Source organism: Falco peregrinus, chromosome 4 (genome assembly GCF_023634155.1).
Source record: "Falco peregrinus isolate bFalPer1 chromosome 4, bFalPer1.pri, whole genome shotgun sequence".
Taxonomy (NCBI): domain Eukaryota; kingdom Metazoa; phylum Chordata; class Aves; order Falconiformes; family Falconidae; genus Falco; species Falco peregrinus.
The window spans coordinates 30,776,189-30,800,266 of record NC_073724.1 but is presented as its reverse complement, the minus strand read 5'-3'; the positions used below and the strand labels follow the sequence as shown (position 1 = coordinate 30,800,266).

Sequence of the window (24,078 nt, the reverse complement as noted above, 5' to 3'; positions counted from 1 at the left end):
TGGAGAGAAAGACATGTTTTTCAAACATGATTCACAGCTTAAAAGCACCACTTTCTCCACTGAATAACAGGGAGCCTGGCCTCTATGGGGACATGAACATCTGACTGGATGGATCTCGCTCTGAATGCTGCTTTTTCATTGCCTGTGCTGAAAGTAACTTAATTCCCTTGTAAATGGTCATGTGTTTATACTTCTGGGAAGACAGTGTCTTAAGTAGAAATTAGGAAACTTATTTTTGTGACATGTATTTCATAGACTTTTTAAGTTGAAATGTGAAAACTTAATTTTAAAACCTTTTTTTTTTCTTCTTTTTAACAGAAGCTCTTAACATCACTGGTTATTACTCCACCATAACACCAGGTAAGATTTGTATATCACCACTGATCTTTTCTTATGCTCCTCAAAATGTAAGTGTGCGTGAGTTCAGGAAGTCTGCTCCCAAATATTTTTAAAAGGACTTTTTTTCTTGGTATTATGGTGTGTCATATTAGCAGTCTGCCTTACTTTGCATTGATCTCCAGTCTGGTAGAAGGTCTAATTCTGCAATGCTTGCCTAGATGGCCACATACAGAAGAGCCTGGTTGTTTTGTAAGTCAGAGCAGCAGGTTACCACAAAGATGTAAGAAACACAGTCTCAGGGACCATGTTTACTTTAAAAAAAATTAAAATCCTCATGCTTTTTAGTAGATTGAAGCAGACTGAATGCAGTCACAGTGTTCTCAGGGCAGATCCAGTCTATAGGAGCAGGCTGAATTTAATTTTTTTATTATCCATGTACAAGCCTGGTAGACCAATTAGAATGTATTTGCCTTGAATTAGTGCAAGTGGTAGAGGAACTGGCTTGGAGCCACACTGGCTGGTATAATTTGACTGTGTGAATGTGACCTGTAGAAAGTGCAGCTGTGTTATCTGATGATCTTTGGGGGCTGGAAGCTCTACTGATTTTTGATCAGTCTTTTATCCTCCAAACTGCTTATCGATTTTGGTGGCATGCAGAGATCCTAAGCAAGACTAGGTGGCACACAAGTGGGTGCTCTGTAAAAAAAAAAGAGGCTGATGCTATGCTATTTTTGAGTCACTCCTGGATTTTTTCTTGGGTTTTTATAAGTGTTGTTATAAGTGTTATTCTTTATATAGTTAATAATTTTGACAAATTCAGTTCTTTATGAACGTTTAATTTATTTAAGGATTGTTTAAAAAAGTGCTGACACATTTTTCATAACTATTTCACTGACAACTTCCCAACAAAAGGGAAGGCAAATATATTTAAATTGCTGTCTGAAAAAATAATATATTCCTAATAATTTTAATATTGTCACCAGCTCACAGTCTGTACCCTCTGATGGCTGTTTGTTGATGGTAATAAAATTGATGAAGCATCAAGCTATAACAGGCAAATTTTTATACCACAGAAAAAAAATCCCAACCAAACAATTACCATCTCATTTGGTACTAGCTAATGATAACAGCAGATAAAAGACCATTTGTTTTTCTGCTAATGGAGCCTGATCTCTCTGCTTAATTAAGGAAAGTTGTGCTGCCATGTTGTTTTTATAAACAAGTGTATATTGTATGAATAAGTTTTTGTCTTGGATGCAAATATCTTTCTGGTCCTTTATTTTGATTTTATACAACCGAGCCAGCTGTTTACAGTATCCTTAATTTGGGATCAGTGTTATTTGTCTGCAGTGTAGGTAAGGTAGTATTAAAAATATAGGAGCAGCCAAAAACTTGCTGTAACTAGCTAAAGACATGTTCAGCTAGATGAGAGTATATGTGTTTGCTCATCATAATTCTAGTTCTATCAGGTAGAACAGTTTTAGTTTCATGCTATCGTAAGTATCTATAGTAGGATCCTCAGAAGCACATAATTTGCTACCTAGTGATTAAATACTGTGATATTTGAAGGGCTTATTTATATATGTTGATTTCTGGTTTATTTGGATTTAAAAAAAAAAAAGATTGCTTGCATGTAGGTTTTCCATGGAAACTGTTACAGAAAATTTTTCAAAATTAATTAATCAAAATCAGCATGTTTCACTCAGTATTCAGAGTCTTGGAAAATGTCATGGTAAGTGCCCGAGAGAAGTGAAGCCTAGACAGTATGTGAAATATTGCTAAAAGGCAAGGACTTTTACCTTTAAAACACTGAAATGATTGTAAAATATGTACGTTTGTTAGTACTGGGTTTAAGTCCAACTTTTTACTCACTAAATTATTTTTTTCCCCAAAGAAGCTATAGCGGGAGAAACTATTTTGTGCAACATAACACCTGTCTGTAATTTTTCAGGTCAGTAGTTTTCTTTTTCCTTTTTTTCTTATTAAAAAAACGTCCCAACTATTTTCTATTCGGAGTAATAAGGCAACTTTTAGTTGCTATGTAAAAGCATATCAGGTTTTTTTCTAATTTAGATTTTATACAACTTCTTTGAAAAAACAAGAAACTAGTATGCTATTGTAGACATTGTTTGCCATATTTGGCCTAACTCTGTATCAGGAATAGAAGTTGAAATAGTGTTTAGGTGACTAATTGTAAAAGCCTGTGTGTATTTTAAAAGTGTGATGTGACAAAACAGGCAAACAAAGGAAAATGGAAAGGGCAGTGGCGTTCCCTTTACGTGTGTTAGCAAAAACCTAGTAAAAGAAGATTTTGTTGATACATGTTGCTGCCTTCCAAAATACTTTGATAAATGGCTTCTGTGAGAAATACCTAGGAAAATGAAGTCACTTCTGCCAAGTAGCCATATGCTGGGTACTTCATAGAGTAAAAAGAGTATCTGCTCCCCACTGCCCAAAAGTTTCCCTACTGGTTGACACAGTAAACTACTAGATGATTTGGGTGATGTAATGTATGCATTCCTGTACAGGTCTTTCTCTATACCCTGCACTTGAATTTGTGGCTGCAGGAAGAGAAATGTCATAGAAGTTACTTTTTGTCTCCAAGATGGGCCTACCAGTTCTCAAGGACTGTTGAATGATGCTTTGAATTATGGTATTCTGAAAGTTCTTAAATTCATGAGGGAATAATTTTCAGAGTATCACTTTGCCTTTATCCACACATTTTGTTCTTGTTGCGGGAGTTGGAGTTGCAGTAATAGTAATGTGCAGTACAGTTTTTCTGTTTTGGGGGAAACCCAACCAACCAAAAAAAAAAAATAGAAGGAATTTAGAAACAGCAAGCAAAAATAAGTATACAGATAATAATGAAGTTATTGGACTAATTCATTTGTGGAAAAAGTAAGTGAAGAAATGGAAGAACAATTGCAAAACCAATGAAATATTAGAAAAGCTAGCATAAGTGTTCTTATTTCCCTTCTATTTTAAAACAACATAGTGAATTTTTAAATTCTCAAATAATTTTACGTCATGCCATTCTCCATTGATTTTCTTAACTTTTTTGTCTTTTGGTTTTAGTGTTCTATGTGGGCAAGGTAAAACTTCAGGCAAGCGAAGAAGGTAACACATCACTAAATGTAGAAATAGTAAGTGCTCTGTCTTTTAAAACTTTATTGTAAGGAAAGCTGAAATGAGTTTCTTGGTCTACAATTAACATGCTGATATCCTGACATGATTTTTTTATATAGTTTTATTTTATTTCAAATACAGTTTGCAGGACAAGTTAGTATTTGCAGTGGATGGATCTACTTTCTCTCTTACTGCTTTGCCGCTAAATTTTAGAATTTCAACTAAGTAAACTTCCTGCAGTAAGGGCCTGTATTCTCTATATAGTCACTGAAAGGAGGGGGAAGCGCTGGGAAGTCTGGAGAGAGGAACTGTCTAATTAAAGAATCTACATTTAGGCATACAGGATATTCCTTTGGAGATTAATTTAGGCACTTTACTTTAGAAGGTGAGCATCATTAGATGGCAACAATGTGGGCCTAAATTAAGTTGGATTGCATCCTGGAATAATTCATGTTGAGAGTATCATTCTATGTTTTTTGGCATGTGGTATATCAGTTATTAATTTTGCAATAGGCCTATGTGACATGAGTGTGTCCACTTATACCACACAACAGTTTTAAGAGAATGGTATGCAAAACAATGGCCGTATAGATTATTCAATATTGAGGTAATACTATGACGATTAGAATGTTTAGTTGTCATAGATGCAAAGCTTAAGGGAGGGAAAAGACATTAGCTTGTAAAGGACCTTGTGTCTTTCTCCTGCACAACCCTGTCTGCCCTCAGTCTGAGATTTCACATGCCAATCTCTGCAAGCTTGAAAGGAGTAAAGTCACCGCAGAGAACTACTGAACAGGTGCACATAGAGCACCGAGTTTGGTAGAGGGTAGACAGCTGGCAAAAGCCACCTCTGCATTGTGTTGCATTTCAGTGGTGATAATGCCTACTGAAACCATCCTAGTATATTAATGTTATGCTTACAGCTACTAGAAAAATGGGTTTCCTGTCTCTTGAGACACTTTTACTTTTTAGCACAATATTTCTTAGGTAATGTCAATGCCATATATGTTAGATAACGTTTTCATCATGGTACTTGCTGCTTGCATGAAATGTAAAAATAACCAGTAATGGCGGCAACCAGAAGAACATCAGAATGCAGATCTATAAAGGGCCTTTAGATAAACCTTAGTGTATCTACCAGCCCTAAGGCTAGGTATTCATATCATTCTTAACATGTCTTTCACCTCAGTTCTTGACTTCTTACTCCCAGGATTCAATGTTGTCTCTAACTTACACCTATTACGGAGCTTGTCCCATTGCTGCACTTAAAAGTTTGTTTGGAGTCTGGTCCTAGCTCTCTTTGTTGCAAACTAAGCCAAATTCCTCTTTTTCCAACATGAGATATGGTGAGGTCACTATCCTTTTGCCCATATCTTTCACAAATCAGATCCTGTATTCAGTCTATACTAGATTGAGCCAATGTCTTCCATAAGTTGTGAAAACAATGTCATGGTAAATATTTTTTGAAGGGTATTCATGAGAAAATGTGCTTATCTTTGGAATTTCAGACTGTTAAAATGTGTGAAATTAACATGTTTCTTTTAAGGCTAAAAATTAGTGGTTTTACTACAGCTATGGAATCTTTGTTTTTAACAGATTAATAACATAACCACCAACAATCAAGTTACGAAAGTAATTGCAATTCCAGCACCTACCCCACAAGAGCTGAGGTAACTAGTTTTGAATAAGGATTGAAATTCCTGTTATATTTGAAAAAGATAGTGAGACCTTCCACGTGGTTAGCAGACTCTCTTATCCCTGCATTTTATAAATTAAAATTTTGAGGCATTGTAAGTTACTTCCTTTAACATAAAGTTCATATTGGTTAGAATAGCCTTAGTTTTGTTTTATGTACCACTGGAGTTTATTTAAGAACTGATAGACTTGTTGATTTTCTTTTAGGTCCTTCAGTTTCCCTGGGGCTCATCAAGGCCCAAAGGCCTTGTCGTTTATATGCCAGTGATCTTAATAGTAGTAATAATAATAATAATACCTGAGGACATGAGCTGTGGATTGTTGAGAATGCCAGTCTGGCTGCTGCTCTTCGTGAATATTTTTTTTATATAATTTCAGGGGTTCAGTCTGTTTCTTAGGAATTACTAAGAAAACTTGCATAGCTGCATGGTTTTTAATACATATTGTCATAGTCATACCCATATTTTTATTTTGGTGTAGTTTCTTCTTTATAAGGGGAGATTTGAATGAGTGAATATTTACTGCTATTTCCAAAACTTGCCCTGAAAATCAAAAAGATGTAATTGGCCAACAGGTCTTGTTTGTAGAAGAAATCCGTATTTCTTACTCAATTTTATTTCTGTACATTTGAGTATAAACTTAAAATTCCGTTCCAAATGTTTGGTTGCCAAAAGTCAACATTGAGATTGATCTGTTGCTCTTTAAATAACTTAAAGAAGTGGAGTAATGTTAACAGAGGTTTAAACTTAGTTTTTTGAGTGACTAATAAAACGCAACTTCTAAAATGTTCAATCCTTTAAAAAGCAGTTTTACAATATTAGAACTGGCATGATTTTTAAAAATCACTGATCAACTGGAAATATTTTTTCCCCAGTAATTGCTTGGGGTTTTTTATTAACTGTTGTAATTGTCTTTAGAAGTGTTGCTAGAAAGCCTCCATAATGGTAACTTTTTCTTTTAAAGAATTGCAGAGTTCAACAAAACCTTGCAAGCAATAAGTGAGGTAAGGTTACTAATTCTTGTTACTGCTTGGAAATGTTCCTTCCAACTTATTTCTGATAATATCATTATCTAACAGTCCCATTTTCTCCTGATAAAAAAATTTCTTTCTATTTTCACTTGTCGTTACAGTCCTCTGTTATGGAATGCAGTGCAGAAAACCAGAGGTTTGTTCTTGTTTTTTTAAATGCTCCTATATTGTCTTGTGATAAATTAAATATGAATGGCTATTTAACAGAAGAAAACCAATCTTTTTAGGAAGTTTGAGAAACAGACTGGAGAAATGTATTTAGACTGCCAGAAATTCTGATCTCATTATTATCTTAGCATTAGTGATTTTTTAAAGATTTTTTTAGATTTTTTTTTAACCAAACTGTAATGCTTTTTATTAATCTTCTGGTCAAGTACAGGGCTGCCTGCTCTATTTCTTCCGCGTCTTTGTATTAGCTGAGTCACACAGCAACTTAACCACTATGGGATTTGATACCAGACCACCAAATGTCCAGAATTTGTGATTACAATGCAGTCTTTATGAGGGAATTGCTTCAGACATCCCAAGCTGCTGTTTTTCAGCTTGGGAAACCAGCCATCCTCAGGGCAGGGGAAGCCTCAGAAGGTTACCAGTTCAGATGCCATGGTGTATCAGAATGGCAGGGCAGCTCCACAGAGGTGATCCTGGAAACCCTGAAATGTAGTTAATGTCTGCCAAAGGACCACTAAATTGCTGGTCCTTTAAACTGATCAGCTTGGAAACACTATATGCTAATAAAGACAAAATGTGTAACTTCATTTCCCTAGATACTTGAATTTGGGGTTTGTCTTCCTGGGTAAGGGTGAAAGAGAAGTTTAAAACACTCAAATAGTAATAGACAGTCAGATCACACCTTCATGTCATATACTGGCAGTAATTAGGCTACTCTTTTCATTCTTGTTAGTTGGAAACAAGCTTCACTTCATCTTTTATGTGTTGCCTTTTCTTTGACCTATATGTTTGAGTTTGAACACTAATACTTACTATAGGTTTGCTAGTTTAGGCAGGGTTTCAAGTGATCAGTCTATAATAGTACATGTGTAGTTATACGCTTGAGTGGGTCATTAGTCTAAAGTGAGGACACTGGCTTTCCCCAGGTGATAGAGTTCTGATATACACTGACATAGCCACCTAGAACACTTGCTAGTTCTTCTCTGGAGTTTCTTCAGAGTAGCAGTGGAGATTACATTATTATCTTAACAAAATTATCGAATCTTCAATGGCTAATATTAATTAGGGAGGACCCCATTCAAGAATTAACAGTGTCTATAGAGAAAAGAGAAAATAAGCTGCCACAAACTGATGTTTTACTCTTCTATTTAGTATTTTATGTGCATAAAAAATATCCCCAAATCTGAAAGAGCCTAGGAAAAATATGCTTTCACAATTAGCATTTGTGCTAATGTTCTTTCACTTAGCATGTGATAATGTGTTGCAAAGGTGAGGCAGATCTGTTTCTCAAGTCTAAAGTTTTTTCTTCTCATTATAGTCTACACTGCAGTTTTATAATGAAGTTGGCTGAGAGAGAGAACATAAGCAGTTTAAAAGACAAAGCAGAAATAAGCCAACTTGGTAAGTTATGCTTTAAACACATTCTCATCACAGTTACCCCTTCAGATTAAATTTCCTTTCTTTATACTTGACCTCCAAGTAGCTAAAAGAAAAGATTATTATTTATTTTTAGATAAAAATAATTTTTTGTTGAACAGTGTAAATACATCAAAAATGCAGCCTTCTGGGTTTTTTTGGGGGGGGAGATAGAAATATTTTAAAAAAAAATCGGTATAAAATTGCTGAGTAAATTAATAAAGTGGACTGTGAAAGGATTAGGTGTAAAATTACTTGAGAACTTAAATGTGTTACTGAAAAGGTGATCTGAATTGAAAAGTTTATAAAGTACCCAAGCTTTCTTAGTGATATTGTGACAGTATGGAGTGGTGATTCTTACCATTTGTCTCTTTGTTTCAAAGATGTATCTTTGCATTTTGTTGGGGGTTTTTTTCCAAAGACAAAAAGAGAAATCTGTACTTGTGAGACATTGAGCAAAAATCTGTAGGTATTATAGTGTTCTGACTGGTCAAGATCTATTTTGCAAATGTAAATTCAGAAGAAAACTCAAAATCAAATATGCAATATGCGCTATTGCTTACAAAACATAAAACACATGTTTATTTGAATATCCTACTTAACAGTATTAGCAATTTTTATACTTCAAGATAAACTAGATGAATGCTTATTTGTCAGAACGGTGCTGTTGTTCATCACTGAAGTATTGTTCCTTGACTGCTGAAGAATTACACACATAGTAAGTGTAAATACAAAATGTGACTTGTTTATTTCCTGAATTTTCTAATGCATTAATAGATTCAACTTCCATGTTGTAGTGTAATAGTGTAATAGCTAGGAAGGACTCCACTAGAACAACCTGACAGACATTGCTGTATATAGCTGCCTGCTTGTTCCTCCCTCTTCCTCTCCCATCCCTTCTCTTCCTTCTCTTCCCCTTCTCCCTCCCCCTCCCGCCCCCTCCGCCTTTTTTTTTTTTTCCTTTTTTTAATCTCCTGATGCAGAAAGCTGTTGTGTTCAGGATCAGGTCACTTCCAGAACAGGCAGCAAAGGCAGTAGTAGTATAGGACTCGCTAGTTAATGGCTACAGCAAAATAAAATAGCAGAACACTCAAAATGTTGCGGAATTCATGAAATATCCAATCAGATTGATTTTACAATACAGATTATTAGTATTATGTCCATATCATTCATATATATTCCTCTGTTATTACTCACTTTAATTACAATATAAACAATGTTAAATTTAACATGCATCTCTGTGCTTTTTGTTTTTTTTACAGTACTATACAAATGCCACCTGATTCTATACGGGTTCATTTGCCTCGTTCTTCTCTCCCTAAAAAGATTTCCCCCAAATCTAATACTCTTTTTTCCCCTACAATGATTTCTACCAAACAAAGCCCCATAATTAGACCACTGATCCCACCATTCACGGAGATTTCTTTTTCTGAAACTCTCTCCACATCTCCCACTACAGATGCTCTCTCTGAAACTTCTGCTGCATCTACTGCTGAAACTTCTGAGTTTTCCACCAGTGTTACCACTACACTTCCCTCTTCTGAGTCTCTTGCAGAACCTACTGTGCCAACTTTTCCTTCCATAGCTTCTTATAAATCTGTTGCTATTTCCACACCTGCAACAAAATCTTTCACTAATGCTGCTTTCTCAGTTAAATCTGAGGCTGCATATCTTAGCAAGCCTATTACAATTTCTCCTTCTGTAGGTTTCACTAAACATTCTGCAGTTTCCTCTTCAGAGCTTCCCCCCAAACCTTCAACAGCAATTCCTCACTTTGAGGCTACCACCAAATCTGTTGCACAAATTCATCCTGCTACAGATTCGACCCAACGTGGTCCTGCTAACAAAAATGTTACTACAGCACCCATTCTTCCCCTTACTCCATTCACAATAACTTTGACCCCTACTATTAGTCCTATCAACCATTCTGTCTCAGCTTCTCATCCTCATTCTACTGCTGATGGCCATGGTAGCCTGCCTAATGGAAGCACAGGTAAATATGACATTTTTTTTTTGAATGCCATATACTGAATTTGCTTTTGAACTTTATTAAACAAGGTTATATTTCTGAACTGTGACCTTCCAGTTACTGTGAAAAACCTGAGACAACTCTCATGAGGTATATACTTGTTCTAAAATACATTCTGATGCCTTTAGCCATGATGAGCGATACCTCACTCTACAAATTGATTGGTAACTGTGATAGATAGGTACTGTGCTGAGTTCCCAACAGGTACCTTTGGCAGAAAAAATTAAGTCACAGAGCCAGGTAGCTATGGTTTTTTTACGAAGCTAGTATTTAAACTATTGCAAGTCAGTGTTGGATCTTCCTTAAAATATTGCTGTTGATTAGAAATATTCTTAGTTGGTATGTATTTTCCTATGAAGATTGTATGCATCTTTACAAGCTTCTTTTTGAATTGCTGATCTTAGCTTGATTTTATTCTGCTTTCAGACATCCAGTGGCTAAAAATCCAAAATAATAGATTATTTAACATCACTAATTGTCTGATGTGAGGAACTTTGTCATCAACAAAAATGGAAATTAATGCTGGCCATTTGAAACATTGCCTTATGTTTTCATTAGATTAGAGGTATGGCTATTTGCAAAGTAGCTGGTAGGGAGAAAAAAGGATTGTCTCTGTTTAGAGACTTTACAGTTGTGATAAGGTTTATTGGTCAAGAGAACTGCTTATTTTTTCTGCTTCTCAAAGCTTACTTCATTTGTTGAACACCATGTTTAAATAAATGCACAACTTTTCTTTTGTCACAGGAAAGATACTATCAGCAACCGCATACACAACTTCTGTATATACCACCATTACTGTCACCACAGCTGAGCAAATTGTGTCCAAAATAGAAAATGATTTAGCAGCTGGAAAAGTAGAGCCAAAAGATGTAGAAAGGATGGTTAGTCAGGTTAGCAAAGTCCTAACTGCTTCTCAACCATTACCACCCCAAATTTCTAACAGGTAGGTCATTCTGGCAGTACATTAAAACGTGTGTTGTATTGACTGTCTTGATAAATTTGCTTCAGCAAGTTTCATTATTTCATAATCATAACCAAAAGAATATTTCTTACTCTTTAATGTACTAATGCAAAACAGAAGGGAGTATCATTCTAGTGTTACCAGTTGTACTATAATATCATACCATGGAAAACAGTGTATTTTTTTGTGTTGACACTGCTATAAGTGAGCAGTCAGCTGTATTTTACACTGTGCTTGGATTGCTGCTCCATAACTGCAACTGACCTGAGAATTTTGGGTGTATGTGATTGGTAAGACTAAGTATCTCTTTTTTCTTAACAGAATTATAAAACTTGTGGATTATATTGGCCTAAAACTAAACTTTTCAGCAATGTCTGCTGATTTTGCATCCCCTTCCTTGGCTCTGGCAGTTGTCAAAACCAACAGCATCCGCTCCAACCAAATGTCTTTTGCTGTCCAGGAAGCAACTGATCTCCAGGTTAAACACTGATAATTCTAACTACTTAAAAATTCTCAAACATTTATTTTTAGGTATTTATGGGTTTATCTTTATATATAGCATGAGTTTTTTCTGTGTTCATGTCACAATTTCAGGATCTTTTGTTCACGGTAGTTTGAGAAGAAGAGTTTTTGTAGCCCTTCATAGTTTTTCCTTTAATTTTCTGTTGTGTAAATAAGTAACAGACTTAGCAGAAACCTGCATTTGACTAAGAAGCTGTTAAGAGAGGGTACAGCCACAACACCAGAATGGACAGAGCACTTGGTGGAACAATTTTGCTTCAAAACACCTGAATCAGGAGTCATTTAATCACCCACCATGACAGCGCTGAAATTTGTCAAGGAGTGTTCCCAGATGGCTTCATCTGTTAGAGGTTAACTGCAGCAGGTTCCAGGAAAGAAATATTATGCTGCCTGGATAATGACATTCATCTGTTTGTCACTCATGACTAGTTGGTTTCACCAAGAAAGAAGTGCTTAGAAAGTTTGGATCCACTTTGTCTCACTCAGAACCTCCCTCCTGGTTGAGGAAATAATACTTTGGACAGTGCCAGTCCTGGAGGCTTAAGCAAGGAAGAGATGGAAAGTTCTGAACAAATTTTAGCACGTTCTGGCTTCTCAGAGAAGGGAATATCTTAATGTAGTGTGACTTGTAGTAGTAATGGAACTGTTCTGTGATACTGAAAATTATATGAAATGCTAACGTTTGAGTTCTTTTCTATTTTCTTAGCAATATATGGTGCCTGAATGTGAGGTGACTAGGAGGTGATAGTGCTGAAAACCAGGTTTTTGCTAAATAATGCTTTTCTGGAAATCTCATCTAACTGGCAATGAAATACAGAGAATTTTCAACAAGTATCATCTAGTTCAAACCAAAGCACCAGGAGTGCTTTTGTGGAATTGATTTGTGATTCCTTTGGTGACTGTCTAAACCAGTGATCTCCAAAGTGGGGTGTGAGTACCCCAGGGCATACACACAACAGTGCATTTGGGTGTGGGAAGAAAATGTTTTTATATGATTAATAAAAAAAATATTTTTTTAAAAAAATATGTTTAATCTTTATCTCATCCTTTTAAAATTTCTTTTTTTGTGTTTTGTAATGTGCATAATATATTAGTACAGTACTATATGCATATAACTTATAAATAGATACATTTTGGGGTGCATGCTCAAAAAATTTTTAGGGAGAGAATGATCAAAATAGTTTGGAGACTACTGGTCTAAACAGAAGAATTAAACCCCATATTGTTAGGGCACTGTGGGGAGCTCACACTGCTACTCTACTACAGCCATTCTTTGCATACGTAGATAATTTATTTCTTCACTTCTGCTGATGTTTCACATCTCTCAGGAACTCTGAGATGATATTTGTGTGTAAATACAAAGTGACTCATTCTACAAGAAAACTTTAGAGATTTTGTACTAAATGAAGCTGTCTGTCCCGTAAGTACAGCACAGATAACTTGGTGAAAGTTCAAACCTTTTTTTTATAATTTTAGAACACTAACATCTTGAGATATCTGAATTGTAGCTTATCCAGTTTTATTTTTGTCATTTTTGCCACATGATCATAAAAGCACAGTTTATGTTCTTAGATTTTGCTTAACCTACTGCACTTAAAAAGCTGTTTGCAAACAATGACTGTTTACAGTTTTTCTGAATTCTGGCATACTTCGTATGGGGTATAAAAATTATTTGCCTTTGTAGGCTTCTGTGTGGTGAAATGTTAATCTCCCTACAGAGTTACATAGACCTACCTAGGTTGTTGCTGTTCACCTTTTTCAAATCACTATTTTTCACCACAGTGGTGTGTTCTGTCCCTGTAAGCCAGGTAAAGCCGGAGCATTTTCAATGGTAGGCAGACCTGAAATGAGTTGCATCCTTTTTGGGCCTGCAGATGCTATTTATGCATTGGAGCAGGAGAGGAATGAAAGCAGCAGTGAGTTCCTGACAGTGATTGCTGAGATACGTATTTCAAAGTTCTAAACTGAAAACAAGTCATAATTTCATTTTTCTTTAGGGACTTAAATGAAGTATAATCCTTGCATTTATTTTCCAGATCTCTCTAGGCATTAGTACGATTCATGATTTAAATAATCTCGGATCAATTACACTTCCTTCATCATTGCTGACAAATTTACCCCCTGAAGAGGTGGACTTAGCTTCTAGAATTATATTCAACTTCTTTAAAAAGACCACCGTGTTCCAGGTATCTTTCTGATCCTCTGTTCATAAGGGTTTTAAACTGAAGCCTAGAGCAAAATAAAACATGACTGGACTTTTTTTCCCACAAAACACATTTCACAGCTTCCTGATTTAAAAAGTAATTGTTTTTGTCCAGTGCTCATTCCACATAAGAATTGAGCTTGTGGGTGCTGTACTTTACTATTGTTTCCTTTAATATTTTAAAATTATATGATTTTTTTGCCGTTCCAGGATCTGTCCTTGAAGAATGCATGTTTAATCAGCAATGTTATATCATCAAGTGTTGCTAACCTCACAATTAGTAACTTAAAGGCAAACATTACTGTCACTTTACAGAATATCAAACCTAATCAGGTATGATTTACACTTTGGCAGACTTAAAGTACATTTCAGTGCCTCCATTGGAGTTGTTGTTGAAGAAATACTGTACTAAGAATACAGATTGATTGGTTCTGCTTTACTAGTGTGGACATTTCATCTCCATCTGGACTTTCAAAATCATTCATCTTTGCTTATTTATGACTCATATGAATTTTTGTTCTCAAATAGTTTTAGGTAATTTTGCTCTGTCACTTACCCATCCAGTTTATATCTTTCCTATCTACCCTTCTGTTTACTTCTTCAAAGAAAAAAACCTCTTAGATAAAGGCCTGACAGTGGGGGTTGCTATGGAGATACTGCAGTCATGACATCTGTAGGTGCTGCATGGCCAGAAAAGCAAAATAAGACTTTTCTCTTAGGGAGAATGTTGTTCCTTAAATTGGAACACAGGATTCTGTCATCTGGAAGTATTAGTACTCATATACAGGATCTCTTTCCTAAATGAGCATCAAGGATTAAAATATTCTATACCATATCTTAAAAGAGTTTTAAATACTAAAACTTTATAAACTGAAAATTGTAGCAATTCCAGTGATGTACCTGAAGCTTTTTTCAAGAGCTGGCTTAGTGTAGTCTTTACTTGTATTGATATAAAACTGAGTTTTGAGATGTAACTGTAGAAGCATCAGTAGTCGTAGCAGTCTAGTGTATTACTGCTACTGTTTTTAGGATTTTCGTGTGTGGGGGGGAAATTATATATAAAACCTTTATCATCATGGTAATATAAAGTGATCAAATGTTTGCAAATGATTTTTTTTCCTTTTCTGTGTGGTCATGTTCTTTATACTTACAAAATCAGGAAGGATGAGAAATCCCAATAATTTATATGGTGTGGGAAGACAATGGAAGAGTATTCATAATGTTCTACCAGAAATGGAATCTTAGCATAAGCACAAAAGCTAGCTCCCGTATGGTGACTTCAGATTTGTTCAGCACATTTTCACATGCATGTTGCAATATGAATCCATTCTATGCACTTAAATTAATTTTGTGTTCATGTAAACCAGGTATATTTGCTGTATACAGTATTTATTTTTGCCTGCATTTTGTAGATAAATTACTTGATCTTAAACTCAAAGTTTAGTAAACCATCTTTTTTTTAACTTCCTAAACAGGATAACTCAACAGTTAGATGTGCTTTTTGGGATTTTAATAAAAATGGTAAGTACTTGATGTTATGTTATATACCATGCTATGTTAACTCATGTTAATAATGTTAATATAAGGCTTTTATGAATAAAAAAGCTGTTTTCTTAACAGGTGGACATGGAGGCTGGTCATACGAAGGTTGCATAGTTAAAGAAAGTAGAGTAAATGAAACGGTCTGTTCATGCAACCACCTCACGAGCTTTGCAGTTTTGATGGTAATTATTAAAAAAATTATGCAATGATTCAAGAACACATTGAAGCATGTGTTATCTTAAGCAAATGAGTATTCAGTAAGCACATACAGCACATACCACCTATGAAATGCTACTCAGGTTTTATTCACTGCAGTATTAGTACATATAGCCATACAATTAGTCACATGCTTAAGCTGTTGAATGGTGGCCCATGAGTTCCATTGGAGTAAAAAATTTCTTAAGGACTTATTGAACTGCAGCTTTTACATTTCAGCAGTTTATATTGTAGGAAATAAAAATTAGGATAAATAAATTTAAAACAGGTTTTTAATCAAGTGGAATTTCACAATTAGAATCATAGAATATCTCAGATTTGAAGGGACCCATAAGGATCATTGAGTGCAACTCCCGGTTCCTTGCAGAATTAGATTGGATTTTCAGTTTTTCTGTTAACCTTTTATCAGATCCATGATGAAAATAACTGTTTCCTTATTTTTGTTTGTTTTAATTGCAAAGGGAAAGGTGCGTTTTGGTTTTGGTTTTTTTCTCTTTTTCCATTTAATAAACATGTTCTCTGAAATTAAGTTCTGTTTCCATTTTAGAACTTGTATGGAAATGCTCCTTTGAGTCCCACACAAGAATTGGTACTGACTTTTATATCCTATATAGGATGTGGCCTCTCTGCAATATTTCTTTCTATTACTCTTGTGACCTACATAGCCTTTGAGTAAGTACCTGTTCAACTAAGTTCCCATTATTCTTCAATAGTGATTGTTTGTAGTCTTCACTGCCAAGTCCTTTCCAATAGGTACAAATTCTGTCTCTTAATAATGCACAAATTTGTCCAGTTTACCAGGAAGGTGTTGATTCAGTCTTCAGGAATGTTAATCTTGTGGACAAGTGAATTAATCATGGGGCTCTATGCAGTAAGAAGTGAAGAAGTAGCACTCTTAAGTATAATGGATTATCATAATAGAAGTGTGAAGGAATGTGTTTAAAGTATAACATACAGAGAGCAGTGCAGAATGATAGCATTTAAAAATAAATTTGTATTCTTATTTGTTTGTTGGAACATTTTGTTATGTTTGAGTCTTAACTATTGAATCCTCCATACTGTGTTTTGGAAATCCTTCTCGAAGTTATTCAGCACACATTTACTCTCTCATTATCCTGTTATCAAGGACTTGTATCTATCAAGGCTTTAGAAGCCCAGTCAAAAGCCTAACCTATCTTAGCAATAAAGAATAGTCCCATTTTGTGTTTTAGAAGTACTGTAACAAGAAGTCCAACACACAATGTTAAAGAAAAAAATCATGGTACTAAAAATTGTTAATCTTAAGAATCCACATTTTTTTTTATTTATTACAACAAAATTTATTCATACAGACTGTTAATTTGGAAATCTTTTATAAATTACTCTCTGTGTATAAATGCAATATATGAAGCAATATACCTGAATGAAAATACATAAATGATTTTTTTCTTAACGTTTGTGCACTAAGGACTACAAGATAGGAGGTGAGCCAGGGATCCATGGGTAATTGATGTCATCTCACAAATCTGGTTTTTTTTAGGAAAATCCGGAGAGACTACCCCTCCAAAATCCTTATTCAGCTGTGTGCTGCATTACTTCTACTCAACTTAATTTTCCTCCTTGACTCATGGATTGCACTGTATGATACACAAGGCCTGTGCATTGCAGTTGCAGTATTTCTTCACTATTTCCTCTTGGTTTCATTCACCTGGATGGGCCTGGAAGCTTTCCACATGTATCTAGCCCTTGTGAAAGTCTTTAATACCTATGTGCGGAAATACATTCTTAAATTTTGCATTGTTGGTTGGGGTATGTATTTTTTTTCTTTTGGATGCTATGTAGATAAATCCTCTTATCAGGTATTTCAGTGAATGTGACACAGTTCAGAAATGAAAATGAAGCAGTTATTAATTTTACGACCTTGCAGTGATCAGGTATTCATTATCAGTAAACCTGATCCTATATATTCCACTTTTCTGAGGGAGGGAACTCCGCCCTAACTGCAGAACTGAAGCTGCTGCAATGAAAACTGATAATTATTTTTTCTTGTGCCAGTACAATAGAACCAATTTTGAATGTGCATATTTCCATTTACCAGACAGATAGTGTCGGTTGTGTTTTAAAACTCCATTTCTGGGATACTGGTGTTGCTAACAAAAAGCAGCAAAACAGGTCTAACTGGATAAAGGATGCAGAGATTCTGGACCTGATTATTCTCTCTGACTACTTAAGTAAACATGAATGAAGGCACTAAAAACAATTTCTTAAAACAGATGTTGGAAAGAAAATCAGCTATGCTGTATTTGATGTTTTAAATCAGTTTGAATGATAGTATTTATTGCCTGATTCAGAAAGGTTTGGAGCTAGCTGTGGAGAATAACTCTTGTTTCTTGGGAAGTTACACTCCTGAGCAGTTTGAATGCTCCAGTTTTTAGATTCTTTCAGACAACAGTAGTCAACAGAATTCAACAGATGAATTTCAGAAACAAGTTGTAGATTTCATAGAAAAAATAGAGTAATTTCAAGTCCTCATAATATTGTCTTTGTCATGATTTTCACTTATAGAATCATAGAATTGTTTAGGTTTGAAAAGACCTTTAATATGTGTTTACTCATAATCTCTTAGGGTTACCAGCAGTAGTTGTGTCCATTGTGTTGGCAATATCACCAGATAATTATGGACTTATAACCACTGGAAAGGTTTCAATAAACAGACCTGATGAATTGTGAGTTAAAGGGAGGTGCTTTTCTGGGGGTGGGTGGAAGGGAGGTCCTGTAAAATTGCTTTTCTTTAAAGTAAAGGTGGGGAAGGGAGGGAAACAGTGGGAGAGCTTTGAAACCGTGTAGCTCAGCAGTATGTCATGTATTTTGCGCTTATTGCCTGTATGAAAGCTCTTACCCTTTGGCCAAAAAATCCTTTTTACTGAAGAGGCAAAAATGGTTTGCATGTGCAACAAACTACACCTTTATCTGATGCTTGTTTTACATAATTTCTCTTTCTGATAATGGTTGACAGACTGTTCTTGTGTTCTAGCTGCTGGATAAAAAACAGAATTGTCTTTTATATTACTGCTGTGGGATACTTTTGCCTGATATTCCTGATCAATATCAGCATGTTCATTGTTGTGCTGATCCAGCTCTGTCGTATCAAAAAGAAAAAACAACTTGGTGCTCAAAGAAAAACCAGCATTCAAGACCTTAGGAGTGTTGCTGGCCTCACATTCTTGTTGGGAATTACTTGGGGATTTGCTTTCTTCACAGTAAATGAGGTATTTACTTACCTCTTTACTATTTTCAACACTTTGCAAGGTAAGTTCATCCTTTGTGTGACAGCCCATTGCATATAATATAATGAACAAAACATTTGGAAATGGCCTTTTCTTGATTCAGCAATGAAGATGTGATTTAACATGCTTTAACATACTAATTAAATTAGAGATGATACTGCTTTAGTGTAATCTTAAGTTACAGCTGTGTTACAGTAAGGTATGGGAAAGTAGCTACTTTTTATAGGTATAGTATATTTATATCTATAAATACTGTCATTTTAAAAATGTATGCAAACCAGACACCACTAGAAGTGACTGTATTTCTCTAGTCAACAGATCAGTTGTAAATACTTGATTACTCTAAGTGTTCACATAATAATGCAATTAATTTAGTGAAAACTGTATCATTTCTCCACTTACCCCTAAGGCTTAAGGGTGAGGTGTGACAGTCAAAAACGGGCCGTCAAGACAGGAAAGGGTGCAACATCGAAAAAGAGGTAGTGGTCTAACTCTTAAGCATGACCTTTAGTTCTTAACATACAGGAAGTAGGTGTGAAGGCATGTAGCTTTGCAAAGGCCAAGATGCTACTGGACATATCCAAAAGCAGAGTTTCAGAGGCTGCAGAAGCCTTCATATGAATAAGAGGTACTGTAGGTGCCTGCAGTTATCTAAGTATACCTGAATTGCCCTACTAAAGTTTGGATCCACACTTCTGCTTCAGTGGCACTTTAGATGACTGGGTGGCTGATTTCCCAGGGAGACTAAAGCAATTAAAATTACAGTTCAGTTTATGTACCCCTCCTCTGTTTGGTATGTTGATTTTTGAGTACCTTACTCTGGTCTTGGGCGGGTTGAACACGTATCTTCCCAGGTCTTGCATGCAAATGTGTTGAACTAACACAAGACTAGATTTTATGTGGTCAGAGTAACCTGTTATGTGAAGCTACGTTCCCCTTTTACCGGGTTTTAAGTTAGATGCTAGGTGCTATTGACTTTAATTAAGCTTATGCCAGTGTTTCAAAACTGCATTTGAGAATGGTATAGAGCCATCTGGGTAGAACAACACTTGGTTACTTTCAAAAATTCATCCTAAAAGACGAAGTTAAGAAAGTTGTGAGTAATCTCTTCTAGTGGGATTTTACATGCTTCACTGGCCTTAAAAACAGTGTAAACATAACGTACACGTGTGTCTGCACCAGTCTGATCATTTAGTTTTTCTTCATATTGTTTTCTATTAATTGTAAACCTAACACATCTGTTATCAGGGACACATTACAGCTGGAAAATTGTGCAAAAATTGAGAGCCACTTTTTCTTAAAGGGGGATGATGATGATCAACTTCTAAGCAGGGAAAGTTAGGTCCCACCCTGTGTCAGTCAGAAGTGAATGAGAAGCCGGCAGTGAGTCTGTCATGTGGCACTGCCAAGAGACAAGGGTGAGCCTCAGCCCTTCTAGAAAATATTTGGCTTAGAATTTGTGGTAAAGGGGATACTATTTATTACTGGCTTAGATACAAGCTGTTTTCTTTGCATGAATGCTCAAAATTTTACTGGTTCTGTTACAGTTGGTGGTAACAGGCTAGTTGCTAATAAAAGATGGAGCAGTGTTGCACCATGTGCTAACAGATGCATAGCTTGACAGTGCCATCAGGCCCTCTGTTCAGCATTGCTTTGAATGATTTTCCAAAAGTGTTAAGTAAATTTGAGGATCTACAGAATTTTTCCCCTCTTAACTGATAGAAGGAAGCTTTTATGCTCTTTGTGGATTTGTTTGTATTTGTTGTTCTTGCCTTTGTGTGTATGATTCCTCTCATCTGTGTAAGGGGAAACTACTATTCAGTGTTCAGAGTTGTGAACTTTTTCACCAAAGAAAGGTGTCATTAGTTTTGTTTAGAAATTTAAAAGAAATGGAAGAAAACCAAAACATTGTTCATTAAGAAGCAGTAAAAGTAAATTTTGCAACATTCTTTAATGTTATTGCTTTGCAGGGTTCTTCATTTTTATCTTCTATTGTGTAACAAAGGAGAATGTCCGTAAACAGTGGAGAAGATATCTCTGTTGTGGGAAGTTCAGACTGGCTGAAAACTCTGGTAAATATTAATATTTTTTTCCTTTTATTTCTGAATACTTCTAATTGGTGTTAAGTTCCTAGTATTTTGTAAGTCTTTTAAAAAAAAAATACTCAGTAAATCATGTTGCTGCAGTTGCAGTTCTAATTTATTATCCAAGGTATAATAAACCTCAAAAATTACTCATTAAAGGTGGTAGTTGATGCAGTTCTTACAGGCTGTTGCATTAAGCTGTTAACTGCAGTTGATCTCTTCCACTGCAGTATAAAGGCATGTCTTTGCAGAAGACTTTTGATCAGCTAGAAACTGTAAGATTTGTTCTGGCTTCTGAATCAACTGTAGCTTTACCAATGACTTCCATAAAAACAAGATGAAGACAGTTTAAACTAAAAAGACTATAAATGATTTTGTTATTTTGTTATTCAGTAGTTGACTTCTCATAAAGCTATATACTTTTTATACACTTTAACTTAAAGGATCAACTGTACTTCAGTTACTTTTTTGATCTGGTCTGTAGTCATAAAACTATGACAGTTGGATGCTTGTATTAAAAAGGGGACAAGAGAAAAAGGAACTAGATTGAAATAATTTTACACACCAAGAATCATTAAATTTTTAGGAGAATAAATTCTGTCTAGAATACTATGAGGAGAGTGGGTAAAGCCTTGTTTTTGTTTTAATTCAGTTACATTATTATCTATATTTTTATACGTTGCTTGTATGAGTTCTGCTATCTTCTGTAACATGTGTCTGTTGTAGACTGGAGTAGAACTGCTACTAATGGTTTAAAGAAGCAGACTGTAAATCAAGGAGTATCCAGTTCTTCCAATTCCTTACAGTCAAACAGTAACTCCACTAACTCTACAACACTGCTAATGAATAATGATTACTCAGTGCATGCAAATGGAAATGGTATGTATAATGCAAAATAGTATTTCTCAGCTATTTTTTTCTTGTCTTAAAACAGAAGTGCTGCACTCTATCATGCTGATGTAAAGTGAAGTGCTGACAAAATATTATTCATAAGTATCAGGTCCGAGTATTTCAGGGGGTCCTCACAAACAATACCACGCATCTGTTTTAGGGAACTACAGACAGTTTTAAAATGCTCATTTCTCCTACTCAGTGGGAACTCTTGATTTATCTATCAAATACTAAGTAATATTTGTTATTAGACCAATTACTTACCAGAAGCTGCTGTTAAAACTGTTCTTGTCACCTGAGTATATGACAAAAAACTTCAAGCGTGTTTTAAAACAGTTCATATTTAAAACCTTATTAAAGTAAACATTGCTTGAAGAAGAAAGACATACAAGATAATAATATAGCTTGAAAGTATGAAAGAAATTATGTAGGAGGCAGTATGAGGAAAAACATTAATGGAATGCTCACATGGTAGCTGCTTATGAGAGGAAAAGAGAAAATAGAGACTGACTTACAAAATCACCTCAGTGAAGAGAGCACTGCTAGGAGGGCTCACTGTTGGCTACAGAGTTAAGTAATGGAACTTAATTTCTCTACAGCTCTTTATTTCCCCTGTAGTGTTTTTAAGGATGTTTTTGCCTAGCAGATATAATCGTTGTTGCAGGAAACAATTCTTCAGAAGTAAAATTCTCTATGGTTCCTGTTCTAACACAGTACTGTCCTCTGAACTGTTACCCTCTCCTCTGCTCCTGAGAAGTTGAAATGCAGGTGTAGGTAGCACTTCAATTTCACTTGCAAATTAGTGTGGCTTATTTGTGTATTGAGGAAACAAGATATGAATCTCCATTGAATGTACTTATTAAAAAATTATCTTTTTTCAGTAGACATAATCTAGTTAGTTTTTCCACACTCTTGCTGGACAAACATCATGCCTATGATTTGAGCTCTTACAGTAAAGAGAATCACTTTTTCAAAGAGAAAAATAACTTCTAAATCTGTAATGTATAAAAGCCAAAGTTGAGCAAAATGTAGAGGATGTTACTCCTGTGTGCCTGAGGTATTTTTCCCAGCTGATCAAGAGCTGAGGCTAAGAAGTCATGCTATCAGTTAGATTGTTGATAGTATGAAGTTGTAGAACATGCTGACAGAGGCTGTGTTGTCCTTGTTTCCTGGCATATGCTATTGGAAGACAGCAGATAATCAATTGGATAATCCCAGTGCATAATCTCTCAGATGTACAGAGTAAAAGCTATGGAATACGAATGTGCTGCCCTCTTAATAGGTTACTGTCCATTTGGGTGTTCTAGCTGCATATTGTAAAGAAATAGCAACACTTCAGGAAATGGCATTTGGACATGCCCTGAATAGTTTTCCAAATTGAGTTTGTAAAATTAGTTCCTCTTGGGTGGCTTTTTTTTTGTTTTGTTTTGGTTTTGGGTTTTTTTTGTCAAACCTCTCTGTTTGGGTACCACACAATGTAATAATTAACATACTTTGTATCTAACAGATCATTTGAGAACCAGAACTCTCACTGTCATTAAATACAAGCAAGGCAGTATTTTTCAGTAGAAGTAATACTTTTCCAATTCTCTTTCAAAGAGAAATTTTCAGGCACAAAAGCCTGCATGTCTTGCAGGTTTTTTTCCAGCCATGTTAGTTAATCTCATGAAAGGTGCCACCTCTCCCTGCGACATTTGACATGCTCGTACACAGATACAAAAGCATTTTGGCTACTTTTCTCAACAGAAAGAAAGATAGCAGAAATGTTTTATTGAGCTTGGTTGTTGCAGCAGCTGAGCGAATGGTCCTGATGTGGCTTTCTAGAATAAGTTTTTGTTGATTTGGGTAGTATTTTAGAATGAGATACAAAATTGATGGTCTAAACCATTGAGCGATGTCAGTTCTGTGTGACATGCTCCAGTTCCGTCCTAGTTTAGTCATATAATTAGATCTTTCCAGGGTGAGAGTCTGTATGTCCTGTGCCAACTTCTCAGACAAAGCAGCTAAAAGAACTTCAATAGCACTTTGTTCCTATACACTCATGAACACAGACATCTCGGGTGACCCACCTCATCTCTTTTTGTATTCTACGGTATGTTTTGGATGCTGTGAACCCTCTACCACAGCCTCCATTCATATGAAGGGTTGTATGATACCTTGCCTGCATAGTTTCACTGATCAAGTAATTCTTCTGGGTCTTTAGGACTCCCACAAAAAGACGCTAAACATATACTTGGGTAGAGTTGGTCCTCCCAGCAAAGGTCTTTGAGCTTACACTTAAATCTTCCAAACATGGGGCAGCCGTATCTTAGAAGAGCTGAGCAAATGCCTGCAAAAGGTAGTTGACTGGTGTTAGGTGGAAACATGAAGCCTAATTAGTTGTACCGGATTTCCCCACTCTCACTGCCAGAACTTCAAACTAACATTCCAATGCCTTATTTCAAAAGAGTTCCAACAAGAAAACACTGTAGAAATTAAGACCTATTTCATAATGCACTGAGCTGTAAACACTTAAAGGTTTTGGTCTCACTGCTTCCACTGAAATGCTATTCCAGATGCAGGATTGAATGACTCGCCATGGTAAGTT

General features: G+C 35.6%; 1 protein-coding gene across 3 annotated transcripts in view; it reads left to right on the top strand.

Moving 5' to 3' along the window:
* Nucleotides 1-24,078, top strand: part of ADGRG2 (adhesion G protein-coupled receptor G2) — a 62,334-nt gene that overhangs the window by 33,808 nt on the left and 4,448 nt on the right. For all 3 annotated transcript variants that reach the window (XM_055802943.1, XM_055802947.1, XM_055802944.1), the window contains exons 7-27: nt 319-360; nt 2,234-2,290; nt 3,415-3,482; nt 5,062-5,135; nt 6,124-6,163; nt 6,292-6,326; nt 7,680-7,762; nt 8,435-8,495; nt 9,040-9,770; nt 10,551-10,749; nt 11,089-11,245; nt 13,326-13,475; nt 13,703-13,825; nt 14,968-15,013; nt 15,113-15,216; nt 15,798-15,922; nt 16,770-17,038; nt 17,856-17,955; nt 18,264-18,538; nt 20,487-20,588; nt 21,327-21,479. In XM_055802943.1, coding sequence (XP_055658918.1) covers nt 319-360; nt 2,234-2,290; nt 3,415-3,482; nt 5,062-5,135; nt 6,124-6,163; nt 6,292-6,326; nt 7,680-7,762; nt 8,435-8,495; nt 9,040-9,770; nt 10,551-10,749; nt 11,089-11,245; nt 13,326-13,475; nt 13,703-13,825; nt 14,968-15,013; nt 15,113-15,216; nt 15,798-15,922; nt 16,770-17,038; nt 17,856-17,955; nt 18,264-18,538; nt 20,487-20,588; nt 21,327-21,479 — 2,994 coding nt within the window. The remainder of the gene's footprint in view (nt 1-318; nt 361-2,233; nt 2,291-3,414; nt 3,483-5,061; nt 5,136-6,123; nt 6,164-6,291; nt 6,327-7,679; nt 7,763-8,434; nt 8,496-9,039; nt 9,771-10,550; nt 10,750-11,088; nt 11,246-13,325; nt 13,476-13,702; nt 13,826-14,967; nt 15,014-15,112; nt 15,217-15,797; nt 15,923-16,769; nt 17,039-17,855; nt 17,956-18,263; nt 18,539-20,486; nt 20,589-21,326; nt 21,480-24,078) is intronic.